Below are 13,456 nucleotides of genomic sequence, written 5' to 3'. Positions count from 1 at the left end.
CCCCACACCCCCCAACAGAGGCACACTCAGAGTCTTCTGAGGAAACAAACCAAGTAAATAAACCTTGATAACCAAAACCAGAGGAGAATTAGAAATGGAGTTTGCTTTTACATTTCAAATCTATATTCCTGACAGCACTGTTTTCTTTGGAGGATGACAGTCAGATTGTGCACTCCTCTGCATGTTCCCCTGAGCTCATTACCGTGCTCTCCTTGTTCACACACTGTGTTGTTACATAATCCTCTCAGTCCATTAGAAAAGACATTCTCATTTGGAGTTCCTAGTAATTCATATGCTGTTCCAAAGTACCCACCTATAATAAATGCTAGCCTTGCACACATAAAAGGCCATTACATGATTTATAGAAGGCTCAATGTGCCACACTGAAGTCAGGACATAAAACTGTCACCACAGCGAGGTCTCTACTAATGAAAGCAATGGAAACCTCACTAATTCCGTATTTACTTTGAGGTCATATATGACAACCTGAGAAATATACTTAAACAACAGTTTTTTTCAAGAAATTGTTCAATTTCACCTCCTAGGCATGCTTTAGAAATGGAAAAAAGTAATGCTTCAGAAATACTAACAATCTATTTTTTACACAGCTGTTTCCTTAAACACTTACATCTTTTCCTATTAGATCTTCCTTGTTTTCTACAATGCCCCACGGTGCAATTCCTACAGCACATATTCGTCCTCTGGACTTGGAAGAATGATCTTTCAAGGCATCTCCCACATGACGAATGACACCTATAGGTACAATCAATTTAATTCATTTTTGGCACTTTAGATTATCACTAAACAACAGAATTTTCTTCTTGCCTCTCATGGAGCTACTGGGCTGCTTTCACTACTAAACTGGTACTGGTACTTCATAGTAGAACCTGCAATGCAACAACGGATTTGTTTTGTGCTGGTTGTGTGTAAGTCCCATTATCTTGTCACATTATTGTGCTGAATTCAGTGAAGTCTGTGCAAGACCTACCCCATTACTAACTTGCCACAGTGTAATCTGTATTCTTCTCCATCTCGATGTATGTTATTCATTGGACACAAACCATGACAGCAGGAAATACACTTTTAGTAATAAAAACATCTTTGTACAAAAACACCACGCCAAAGCTAAAGCTCGGCAAACTGGAGTAGGAAAAAAGGATAACCACACACTAAAAGAAGTGTATTAGAATTAGTGGTAGATTCCTTGCTACTGAAACCAAATTTGAAAAAAAAATTGAATATTTGAAATTTGTTTTCAGGGTAGACATCGAGTAATGCAAATCAATACTGACCCAGGAAAATCTTATGGTCTGGGTAGGAGATTAACAAATATGATTACAATGCTTCTTTTTTGGTCTAGTGGATAATGACTCATTCACGTAGACTTAAATCTTCTGTCTGTGGGAAAGATTAGTGAATGAACATCACTGAATTCCTAAGTAAACTAAAAGTGATGGCAATTGCTTACCTGTACTAACACCACCAGTGAAAATCCAAGCTCCTGTGGTCATGGCAGCCTTTATCAGACCTTTCCCAAACACTTGCTTTAATTTTGGTTGCATTTCAAAGTTCTGGAGGCCTCCATGGACAGAGATTAAGAGTTTGGGCAGTTCCAGTTGCCAGTCTTTCACCATGAGATGCAGCAGAGAGTCTGGTTTAGTGTCATATGACACACGGATGTACTGCAAAGAGCAATGTGTAATGTTATCACTCAACCTGCTCTGTAAATTGTCTGAGCAATGAATGGTTACTATTTGCCTTTCATCCTGAAGAGAGAGTTTCACAATTTTTAAACAAAGAAACAAATCTAAGTTTGGATTTCTTCAGAAGAGAAGAAAAAGAGAATTTTTGCAGAAGATTTAATTGCTGTTACATTTACTTCTAAGAAAACTCAAGAGTCTGTTGAGCACCAGATGAATAAATAACTTAGAGTACCCTGTGCCCCTTACCATGGCCTTATTTGAATGTCCTCCTCCCTGGAATTCCAGGTTTCCATAGGCATCAGTTGGGTATGCTTGGGTGTGTTTACTGACAGACCATTTCTCTGGCTGAGCTTCCACTTGCTTCGTTTCTTCTTCATTTTTATTAGCTGTTATACTTGGAGGAGGTGGAATATGTTGGTTAATGAGCTGGCCACAGCAGCACCTGGAAGTTAAAATTTCAAGTGACTTTAATTACAGTATCTTCAAAATAATTTAAAAAAAAAATCAGAAATTAGATTTTCAACTGCCCAAGTCTTGCTGTATGTGAATCACAGAAACATCTCTCACATACACATATAGGCCAGAATTAGCAGGCTTAGGTGTTTTTTAACATGCAAAGATAAAGTTCATTTTACTTGTGTTATGCACTGGAAAGCTGTTCTAGGTAAAAGGCCAGGCAAGGAGGAAGAATGTGGAACAGGAGCACTGAGCACCTGTTTGTCACTTAGAGGTGACAGCTCACAATTGACATTAACTGTTCTGTTATCCACACAAGCTGGCCCACAATCTGCAGCTAGTCCATGGAGTAATATTAATATTTAGACTAAGAAATTAAATCCCCCTGTCTATTGTCATTGGTAATACCATACCAGCTGTGAAGGATGGCACCACGTTACTGCACCCTTGCTTTCAGAATTCAGTGTGAATCTACCGTGGTTTGCAAAGCTGGGAACTAACAACTCACTGCCTCTGCTGCTCCCAGCCTTCTCACCTCTGTGTGACATGTCCCATGGCTCTGTGCACATTGGAGTGCAAGCATGACTTGTGCTTTTGTTCCCCTGTCATCTCCCTTTAGGGGCAGTGACTAAACTGGGTTTCACACATCTAAGCCCAAATCAAGTTGAGTTTCTCTGGTATAAAGCTTTTCTGTCAGAACAAAACATTTCAAATGTTACCTGGTAGCGTCTTTGTTGTTGGCAATTATATAGATGCATTCTCTCTTAGAAAAGGTCTTCTCTATCCAAGCCTTCTGACCCTTAAAAGAGAGAAAGAAAAAAAAAAAAAAAGAAATGTACTGATATATTTCTGTATGGCAGACACAGTAACATCCACCTTCTATTTGCAGCTACTAAATTCATTACATCACTGTTAAACACTAGATACATCTACTCATGAAGTGATGTGAATTTCCATGACTTGGATAAAATTCAAACCTCAAATGTGTGTAAAAACCCTTATGTGGAAAGACGATGGTCTTGAAGTTTCAAGGTCTACCAAAAAATGCATCTGCTCCTTCCTAATGCAATAAACAGTAAATGGACTCAATGTAGTACAGAAAATCAGCATCCAATTGTGAAATAAATAGATAATAATATTTACTCCAAATAATGCTTTAGTATCATTCTTTGTATGCAGAAAGTGCTCCTCAATAACTTTCCCTTCATAATTAACTATCTTCTCAAATAATTTTTTCCTATTGTAAATGAAGTTCCAGTCTTTCCTAAGGCATCTTACTCTGAATGAGATGTGTCTCAGAAGGAGCCATTTTAAAATCGAAAGACCATGTGACAGTAAAAGCACAAACTCTATGGGTATCTGTGAAACAGGAGGAAGGAAACAACCTTCAAATTGTGCTGGCCTATTATACTGCTTGCAAACCAATTTTAAAAAGTGAATTCAAAGGAGCCTTTTAATTTTAAAGAAATGAAAAATGTTAAAAAGCACTCACAATTTGATGACACTGATACCTTTGCCTCGCTGATAGAAGTTGCCTCTTCTGAGTTTGAATTATAAAACTGTCTTTTCAAGTTGCAAGCAAATGTTGTATGTTTTGCTTTAGTTTCTGCTGTGGAAGTGAAATTAAATTTTTTGCAGACAGAGAAGCTAAAAATGACATAAGAACTTTCAGGCTGACTTTAAAAAAAATAAAGGGGACTTTTCCTAGAGAAAGAACTAAAAACCTTGCTGATTTTGTCTTAGGAAAGTCAGCTGCAGATGCCTGTCAGCCTACCTGTCAGCAGCTTCGAGACCAGCCAAGCTCCCCGAGTGCTGTGCAGGTGATGAACAGAGGGTTTCACAGCTCATCTTTCTTTCTCATGCGAGGCAAGAGCTGTCTCTGAAGCTCCTTTGCCTCCTGACTTCTTACCTCCCATCTGGCTTCTTCATTTACTTCACTATGTCTAAAATCACAGGGGACTACTCAAAGTTCCCTCGTTGCAAGTAACTGCAAGGAAGCTGCCAATTCAAGCTTCTACTTCATTAGAAAGGTCTCCATAACCTCTCAGGTACACAAACATTCATTTTTCTCAGGTGCCTCCGAGCCAGTCTGGGCAGTCAGTGGCCTGGGGGATCCTGCAGTTCTGCTCTCCACTCTCATATTGGTGATTTACCGAGGCAGAACCATCTTGTGTCATTTTAGAAAGAGTTGTTTGGGACCTCACAGCACAACAGCGAGGAAGAGATAACACTCACAGACAAAACTTCTGTAGCTCACAACTTTACTTGCTTTCTGAATGACAAGGCATGTGTCAGGCATTCAGCATAAAGAGCTTGGTCAGGTAGCAAAATAAAAAAAGAGTACTAAATTTAATATTGAAAGGCTGTGAGACTTAGCTTTTCTGTCTTGACTCCACAGATTCCTCCTTCAAATGAAACTAAAGAGCCTTTCTTCCAAAATTATTGAAAATGTTCTTTTTATGCACTTTCTGGCAAAGCTTTTACAACATGACAAATTTTAGCAATAGTATTATTTGAAGTGGAGCTTAGAAAATGCTTTTGTTCTATTGCATCGGAGTCCAGTTCCAGAAAAATCCAGAGAAAACATCCCTGACAGCGAGATCCACGAGGCTCTGTGGTATGTGGAGATCAGTGATTAAATCAAAGAAATGCCATTTACCTGCTCAGAATGAGATTTTGCTAATTCACAGGTATTCAAGCAGTTCAAAATATTCAGAGATCCAAAATTAGTCCATTTGATCTGAATTACAGTAATTTATCAAAATTAATAAAAAAACACACAAAGGTACAAAGTGCACAAATTCACTGCTGTTTAACAACTATGTCCAGTGGTGTTACTTCTCATATATACCATATCAGTTAATGAACTATAACAATATAAAATGAGCTTAACAGGAACTTGTTAGAGAGCTTACATAATTTCTGTACTTCTGAAATTTTATATATTTAATTTTTAAATTAATTTGGTTTTATTATTTTATATATTCTAAACACATTCACTTTTCCCCCCTTGATTTACATGTCCAACTTCTGTGCAGTCTCTGATAACTCCTTGACAAAAGCCCAAATCAATCCCACAGTGCAGGAAACACTCTTCGAAATAAAAACCATAATAGATGCTGTACACTTAACTGTTCTGTAGAGAATACTGGAAAATGCAACCTAGAAATATCAAATCAGTTTGGATTTTTACACCATGCCAGTGAATACTGCTTTACCTTATTCCTTGTAGCTTACCAAAGCACAGAGGTTTTTTTGCTGTTTTGAGCATGTAAAAATAGTTAATTAAGCACTGGATTAAGTCACAGACTTAACATCTGTGTTTGGAAGGAAGCTTTTGCATCTTGGTATCTAAAAGGAGCTCTGCAAACAGCTGAACTCTCAGCTGTGCATTTGCTCTTAAAACCCCTCTATCAGGAGGTCTGTTATCTACTGCTGTGTTGGAAAAAGCTTTCAATACTCACCCCTAGAACCCTGTTAGGAATCAGTTGCTGCAGGCACTACAGAGGGACAACACATTATGCTCTACTGGCTTATTTTTCTGTGCTAATGAGAGGAAGGGAAAAGCAGGCATTAGAGACTGTGGAAATAAAAACCTCAGCACATTTGGTCAGCCTTTGAAGTTTCACTGCTTTTGTCTGTTTAATCTGCTTAACCAAAGCTTCATTATAATCCAGTGCAAATACTTGAGCAGAAACATTTACTGTCAGAAAATGGGCAGTTTCTCCACTTACTTTATACAGATTCTGTACATTTCTCTCTCTGGATTGAAAGCCCTTGGTCTTTCAAGGAAAAATGTAAGTACACATATTGTCTCTTGTGAGTTTGAAAAAAAATAAGCACTTTTTAACAGCCTCAGAATGGATGAATTGTTAAGGGACTTTGATAGATCAGCTACAGTTTTCAGACCAACAGCCAGCGGGGGTTTTCCATACACCTCTGAAGAAAACAAGAAAAAGCAGATCCCAACTTGTTGACAGTAGTGAAGTTCAAACTCGCTTGTTATTGCAAATCCTGAATGTATTAATTAGAACCTGGTTTTGAAAAAAACATATTACAGATGTTCAATGGTATATTTGTTCTCCTTTATGTAAACTAGCAACAGGTCTCCTAAACTATGATAAGAACAAAACCAAACCACTGCTAATTCTTGTACCTCAGCCTAGAAATCAGTATGTTGCTGAGAAACAGCATGAATTAATACTGGACTTATATTATTCCACTATAGGGTTTTACTAGTTGTCTTTAGCATTGAAAAGGTATCCTCCTGCAGAAATGAAAGGAAATCAGTATAACTGGTTTGTAAATCACAGAGTAACAAAATCAAGACCCTAAACCACTAGTCACCTTGCTAATATAGGAACTAATAAACACAAGAACTAGTTCTACAATTATCCTTTGACTATTGCAAATGAATGGCACTATTTGCTGAGAAAAAAAGCAGGTCTATGGCTGCAGCAACTGAAGAGAATTTTCTCTCACACACATAGATCATTTCAGTTTTCTACTAAATTAACATTAAATTTTATGTATTTCACTTCATATAAAACCAAGCATTCAATGAACAAATACTGGGTCTGAATTTCAGGTGTACTAAAACAAAGCCTGCAGCCCTGTTTCACTGCAGCTTTATGTAACAGCAACAGGTGGGCTATGGACCAATAAATACATCCTTGGTGAATCTCCAAGGTGGGAGTCCAGACAGAAGAAAGCCACTGGAAATGTCATGCTAAAAACTCTGACATGACATTGTGTCACCAGAAGCTGTGAATTTCAGTAAAGATACAGCCCTGCAGGATGGCACAGTATTTAGGGATTGTGATGAGTGTAATGACCAGCAAAGGAAGTGAAAGAACATGGGGAGTGAAAGAGGGGCAGGGATGAGTCAGTTCTGTCACTAGAGCACACCCCAAGCCCACGCTTAAGCGGATCTAAAAGCAGCAGTGAGCTCTCTGAACTCCAATGACCCCCAGAGCGCTGCTCCTTGCAACAGGGACTCGTGTCCTTGCTCGATGGCTTGACTTGCTTGTCTTGGGGACAGGATGGGACAGGGCTTTGGCCTCACCCTGTAAGCGCAGAGCATCCACTGTCACACAGCTCACAGACACCTGGGGCCCAAGGAAGGAGCACGTATTGCACAGCTGCTGCACTCCAGAGATGCTTGGCCTGGAGCAGGCACAGCTGCTCAGCAGGCAGGCAGGCATGGGAACAGCAGGGCTCGGTGCATGATGCATCAACGGGGATTGCACACAGCAGACATGCCTGGTGCACAAATGGACTGGGGGAGTAGGCAGGGAAGCAAACAAATGCATGTCATGAATAATACAGGGTTTGACAGAGCTGTTCAGGCTAAATCAAGCACGGAATAACACAAAAATGGATCTGGTTGGGCAGCAGGGCTTACATCTGTGAACTAATACAAATTACTTTGACCAACATCTAGTTAAGATGTGGATTGATTGTTGTAATTTTTGGAAACATTCATCTGTAACCCTGTTGACACCATCTGACCAACTTTTCAGGTAATCCTGCTATGGCTTGCAGTAAGCTGGAGAAAAGGTGGCATTACCAGGAGAATCAAATCTCAACCATGTTGCTCAATTATAAAATTAGAATGCTCTACAGAATTAAACTGGGATATTTATGCTAGATTTGTGCACAGGGATATTTGCTTTGATGAGACAGTGAGAGAAAGAAGTAATCTGAATGTGAAATGAAATTCATATCAAGAGCATGTGCACTCTTTCTTAAAAGAAAGTAAATAAGAACAATACACAGCTGGGAGAAAAAAGAAATCATTATATTAGCAAAATCTCTGTTACCTGGAACTTAATCCTGACATGAGAACAATTTCTATTTTGCACTGCCTTTAAATGCAACATCCCAATTACACCATCCATCATTCTTGACTTTGAAGGAACAGTTTTTCCAAGTGCCCAACTAATTAATCTTTCGGATGATTAGTTGTACTTAGAAATTACTTTCCTCCTAATAACAGGGTCTTGCTTGGAGAAAAATCCTACAAACTATGTGATTTATGTTAACAGCCAATTCTGTAGCCATTCACAAACTGGTAAGATTTTACTGAAAAGTTCTTCATTGCTAAATATGTTCAGGGCATAAAACCATAATGCTATTTTAAATTTGTGTTATGCCACGAAGAAGCCAGAGCCATGAACAATGTCCTCAACTACAGAAGAGAGTGACGGCCTGTAATTTCCAAAACTCTCATTAGTGTGATTTCTATCAAAAATCTATTTGTAGAATGAAGAATAGCTTTAGTAATTATTAGAATATGAAGTACCAAATAACACTCAATAAAAAGACCTCTTATATTTTTTGTTAATAAGAAGAGCATCAGGAAGGATCTGTAACAGTTTCAAGATTCTTTACTATAAAATCCTATTTGCTCGAGACAATTCTTATTCTTAGTGATAGAGTTCTATCAAATCTTATGTATGATCTAGAGACAGTCAGCCCACTGTGTTTTTCATATTGTTCAATTTGAACCCATGCTCTTGTAGCAACTTTGTCAGGGAACCACTTGTTCTGTCACAGAGGCTAATGCACACCAGGCAGGATGGCAGTGTCAAGGGAAGCAATGTTGTTATTTCAAACTGAGGCCAGAAATCCCTCCTGCTGCTGGTGTGCAAACCAGAAAATGGTGCTACACTGCACAGAGAGCTGTAAGGAGCTTTCACAGCTTCATTACGCTCTGTGCTCCTGCAGAGGCACGGCAAACATCTGCTGAAACAAGAAAATTATTCCCTTTTCTCTCCACGTTCATTAACTGAGGGACACAGTTTGCAAAGCACGCAAATAAGAAGTAACAAGCTCTTGTTTCAAAGCTAAGACGATTCTGCTGCATCTCTGAGAGATACACAGCACTTCCCCAGAGGTTTTGCAATGTGAAAAACAGCTACAGCCTCAATTCCACAGCAGACTGGCTTGCTCTGAAATGGTGGAGATCCCCAGTTCCAGCATAAAGTCCATGGAGACACAGGAGCCAAGTGTGTTGCATGAGCTCCTGCAGAGAGGCAGGCACAGCTTCTGGGGCACAGAGCTAATAAAGCTAAAATAAAGCAACTTAAAGAACCATTTGGAGTGTACTGTAGCACATTGTAGCACAATGAGTCTGGCTCAATGCATGCCTGGGGAGAATATACCTTCTGTAGTTTTGCAATATGGAATTTTTCTGTGTACAATATAGAAAGAAATTCACTGACAACCTTACACACCACATCTACCACATTTTAAGGAAGCAAAAGGCATTCCTGCAACAGTTTGTCCTTTCCCTTTCTGCACCAAATTTCAGGAAAGACATGTTAACAATAATGTTAATTTCCACTTGTTACTTATTCCAGTTCTGTTCATACCTTGCCAGATCCTCCTCTTGCCCTTACCTCTTCTGTCTGGATGTTTGGGAGATGGGGAACACAAACACCAACCTGTACCGAGCCTCTGCACTTCTCTCCAGAGAATCTTCAGCCTGTAGACACTCCATAGGCCAGTTTTACTCCCAGATCTTACACACAAACCAAGACACTAAGATGGGAAGTGGTGAGAAACTTTACCAATGTATAGTGAAGTCCTATTTGCCCACAAATGACCATTCTCAAGAGGTCTGATACAGCAGAATGGATGAGCAGGGAGAGACAGTAAGGAGACTCTAACAATATATTAGCCAAAGTAGCCTGGTAATTACTAGTTTCTTCTGTAATATTATTTTGTTGATAATTCTTATTTAAAAATTTAAGATGACCTTGGTATCTAGTTCTGACAAGGATCAGGAATGTTTTTTGTACTATAACTATTATCTGTCTTGGCAAACGTAAGGACTCTGCTAGATAATGGTTTTAAAGAAAGTCAGAGTGCTTCCAGATGATTTGCATGTGGGATATTTCTCTCAAATTATTCAAAACTACGAGCCTTTAGTACAGGCTATTCTAACCTGAAATATAAAACTGCTATTATAATGAAAACCCCTGGGATTCAACAGCAAACATTCCTTTGTGCAATTCATCAACACTTAGGAAATCATGATCAACACGGCAAGGTACTTCTGTCAATACAAAACTAAGCCTGAGAATAGTTCTCACTAAAACTACCCACATACTTAGTTCTCCTGGTTATTTGTGGTTTAGAAAATTGTGTCAATAGATGTTAATCATGCCTGCAGAAAAGACTAGCTCACTCTTAGGTGCAGATGAAAAGTAACATTGATTTGGACTAGAATATTCCGTCCATCAGAGAGATCTGGGTCATTCGAGTCCACATTGTTAAGAGTAATGACTATTAGAGTAGAAATAATCTGAAATATGCTTGCTGTTTGGAAAAGGAGCTAAAAGTTTAACCAGTACTTTGATATACGAGATTACAAGTTCCTAGTTCAGAGAGAACTGTACAACTTCTGACAAGTCAGTTTGTCATGCTGATTTTTAATACATGACATAATAGATTGGTTTTAGACCTTTCTCTTAATGAAATGGGGCAAACCACAAATGCAAAACATCTGAAGGAAACAACTACATGTTGCATGGAATATTACTCATCTATGAAAGTTTGTTCTAAATGCACAGTTGTAATTAATACCACTTGAAGTGCAAAACACATTAAACAGCTGGGCTTGAAGATTTCGTTACAGTGAAATTTTCAAAATGCCAGTACTTAAGGCATACCAAGATGTGCATCAATAAAACACACTTTAAAAGTGATAATAAATAACATTTCTATATTCATAATATAAAGAATACATGCACATCTCAGAAGTCTCTGAATTCTGGAGATGCTGAACAAATGTGTATTTTGAGAAAAGATGCTATAAAGATTCAGTTCTCCTGCATACTGTAAATATGCACCCTTTCTGCAAATATGTATGTAATACACTAGGTAGCCAGTCTGTCTCTGAAGAAATTAACAGTAGTTTGCAGCACACAGAGTTTTCCTGACAGCAAGATTCTTCAGGTAGAATTCTGTCAAAGTGTTTGAGCTGTTGAAAATTTGCAACTTTCTGTGGCTAATTTCACACTCAGTAGAGCAATTCTTTTCTGGGCATTAGCTAAGACCTAACACTTTTCATGGAACATGCCACAGTCAGATGCATTTTATTCCCTGCTGCTTTCTGTCATTTTCAAAAAAGAATTTCCAGCTATTTAAACTCTTGGGCTACAGGGTTTGCACAAAATTATTTTCCATAATCTTTCAGAAATCCTTACAAAAGCATTGGAATTCAAGGTTTAAATTATTTCCTGCAGACTCTAAATACTTAGGTTTGAAATACCGCATTACGTACACTAGAGAGTCGGCAACATTCATTGGGAACTTCTTGAAAACTTGAATATTTCAGGGCTGAAATAATTACAAAGAGTGAAGGCAATGGGAGGTTGCAGAGCATATCAGTTTTCAAAAAATTTGGTGAATCTTTTCAGTCCTTATGCATCTAAAACCCACGAAGTGGTGAGTGAAGAGAATTAACAGGTGCCACAGAACAGAAAACAGTATGTCCAGTGATGTTCCTGGACTTTTTTACCAAAGTGTGCAGCACATTGTTCCTTCTCTTTAAAATGCTGGCCATCATTTAAACTAATCATTTAAACTAAAGTGATAGTGGGGAAAAACTATAATAAAAGTTTCCATTTTCTGGATTTAATCTGTTATTAAAAATGGAAAAGGAGACTTTAAAATCCTGAATTAGAGGAGCTAAAGGAGACTGGAACAGGCCAGAAGCTGTTTCCATGGCTGTCTCTGGCTCAGCAGGTGGTAGGTGCCCCAGTGAGACCACAGCAAAGGGCAGGAAGGACACAACAGTGGATGGGAGCTTCTCTGGAGCTGTGATTCAAAGAGCTGGGGGGTAACAAGGGCTGAACCTGAGCTTCTTTGGCTGCTCAAGCTCTTGAAAGATTGGTATGTGAATACTCAGAGATCACAGCTAGGCTGGGGCATTGAGACCTCTCACCTCACAGCCCAATGAGCTCTATGACAGAAATGCATTTCTTCACATGACAGCAGCAGCACTGCGGGTACAAACGTGACAGGGCTATTGATATTTATTAAACATCTTTCACTGGGGAACCTCCTTTATTGCCCACACTCACTGAGGTGGGGAAAACCACCATAAACCACCCTTTTCCCATTCTAAGACTTCCATAATACTTGACCTACCAGCCCTTGATAAACTCTCCTGGAAACAAATACACACAGAAAGGAACTTGCTTATCAGAAGGTGTATTGCCATAAGAGAGTTCCAGAAAGCAATATTACTGACTAATTTTGAAAACTCAGAACAACCCCCCAAAAAATGAAAAATCACTACCAACGAAACAAAGAAAATCCCAGAACTCCATCCCCATTTTCTGCAGAGGTAGCTCGAAATTAGCATTCAAAATATTGAAATATTTAAGGTACGAGATCTTTGCCAGCATTTCTACATCACGTTACAGTCGCACCCAAGCAATTTTCAAATTTTGAAGTGTTGAGACACCATTCTGGGACCTGAAAACTCATTTTGTCTTCTTGCAGTTAGTACTTCATGTTTCACATCCTTCGAAATGAGAAATCTAAGAAGTCTAATCAGAACGCTGTCATTTCAACAGAATCATCTTTCTCCCATCAACTGCAGGTCACGATGCAGCTGTTCAGCGCACATTTCAATTGTGCATATCGCTGTTATAAAAGGTAGAAGACTATCAGGAATGAAATGAAAAGTGATTTAAAATCATATCCTACCTGCTTGTCCCTGGAAGTGTTTCAGACTTTGGAAAGATGAATTACAGCTAGAATAAATGAAGTGCATTTAACTTTGCTCTTCTGTCCCATCTTTCTGTTTATTGTTCAGACTTCTCTCATTCATCTTACTGTTAGGACTTCCAGTCTTTCTGAAGTTCATGAGAATTCCCAAGGACATGAGTTTCCACCACTTTAAGAAGAGAATCTCATATGATAAGCATGTGAGCAGCTTCTTTGTTCAAACCAATCTCATGACTCCCTTTGAAGGTAATCCTTTAGAAGTCTCATGACCCATCTCTCTGCCCAGAGGGTATTTTCATCTCATGGTGGAACAAGGCACAACAAATCTACTTTGATAGTGCCCAAATCTCCAATTTGTTAAACCTCCTTTCCTCTCTTCAAACAGTGGATGTAGTTGCTGTAAAAATGCCGGCACTGCAGAAAGGCTAAAGCAGGAGCTGAAACTTTTAATTTGAAGTATCCCCTCCCTTCTGCTAAAATATCAACGCTATTTGCATAATTGAGACAATTGGACATAATAGTCCTTTCAGGAGTCCTCATTAGATGTACAG

General features: G+C 38.8%; 1 protein-coding gene across 1 annotated transcript in view; it reads right to left on the bottom strand.

Annotated features, from left to right (window-relative positions):
* TRPM1 (transient receptor potential cation channel subfamily M member 1) overlaps positions 1-13,456 on the bottom strand; it is a 93,908-nt gene that overhangs the window by 36,515 nt on the left and 43,937 nt on the right. The window contains exons 3-6 of the mRNA XM_088172433.1: positions 2,879-2,958; positions 1,950-2,145; positions 1,469-1,682; positions 629-753 (exon numbers count right to left, since the gene is read on the bottom strand). Of these exons, the coding sequence (XP_088028559.1) occupies positions 629-753; positions 1,469-1,682; positions 1,950-2,145; positions 2,879-2,958 (615 nt within the window). The remainder of the gene's footprint in view (positions 1-628; positions 754-1,468; positions 1,683-1,949; positions 2,146-2,878; positions 2,959-13,456) is intronic.

Source organism: Sturnus vulgaris, chromosome 13 (genome assembly GCF_052056855.1).
Source record: "Sturnus vulgaris isolate bStuVul1 chromosome 13, bStuVul1.hap1, whole genome shotgun sequence".
NCBI lineage: Eukaryota > Metazoa > Chordata > Aves > Passeriformes > Sturnidae > Sturnus > Sturnus vulgaris.
This window is presented reverse-complemented; position numbering and strand designations above follow the sequence as displayed.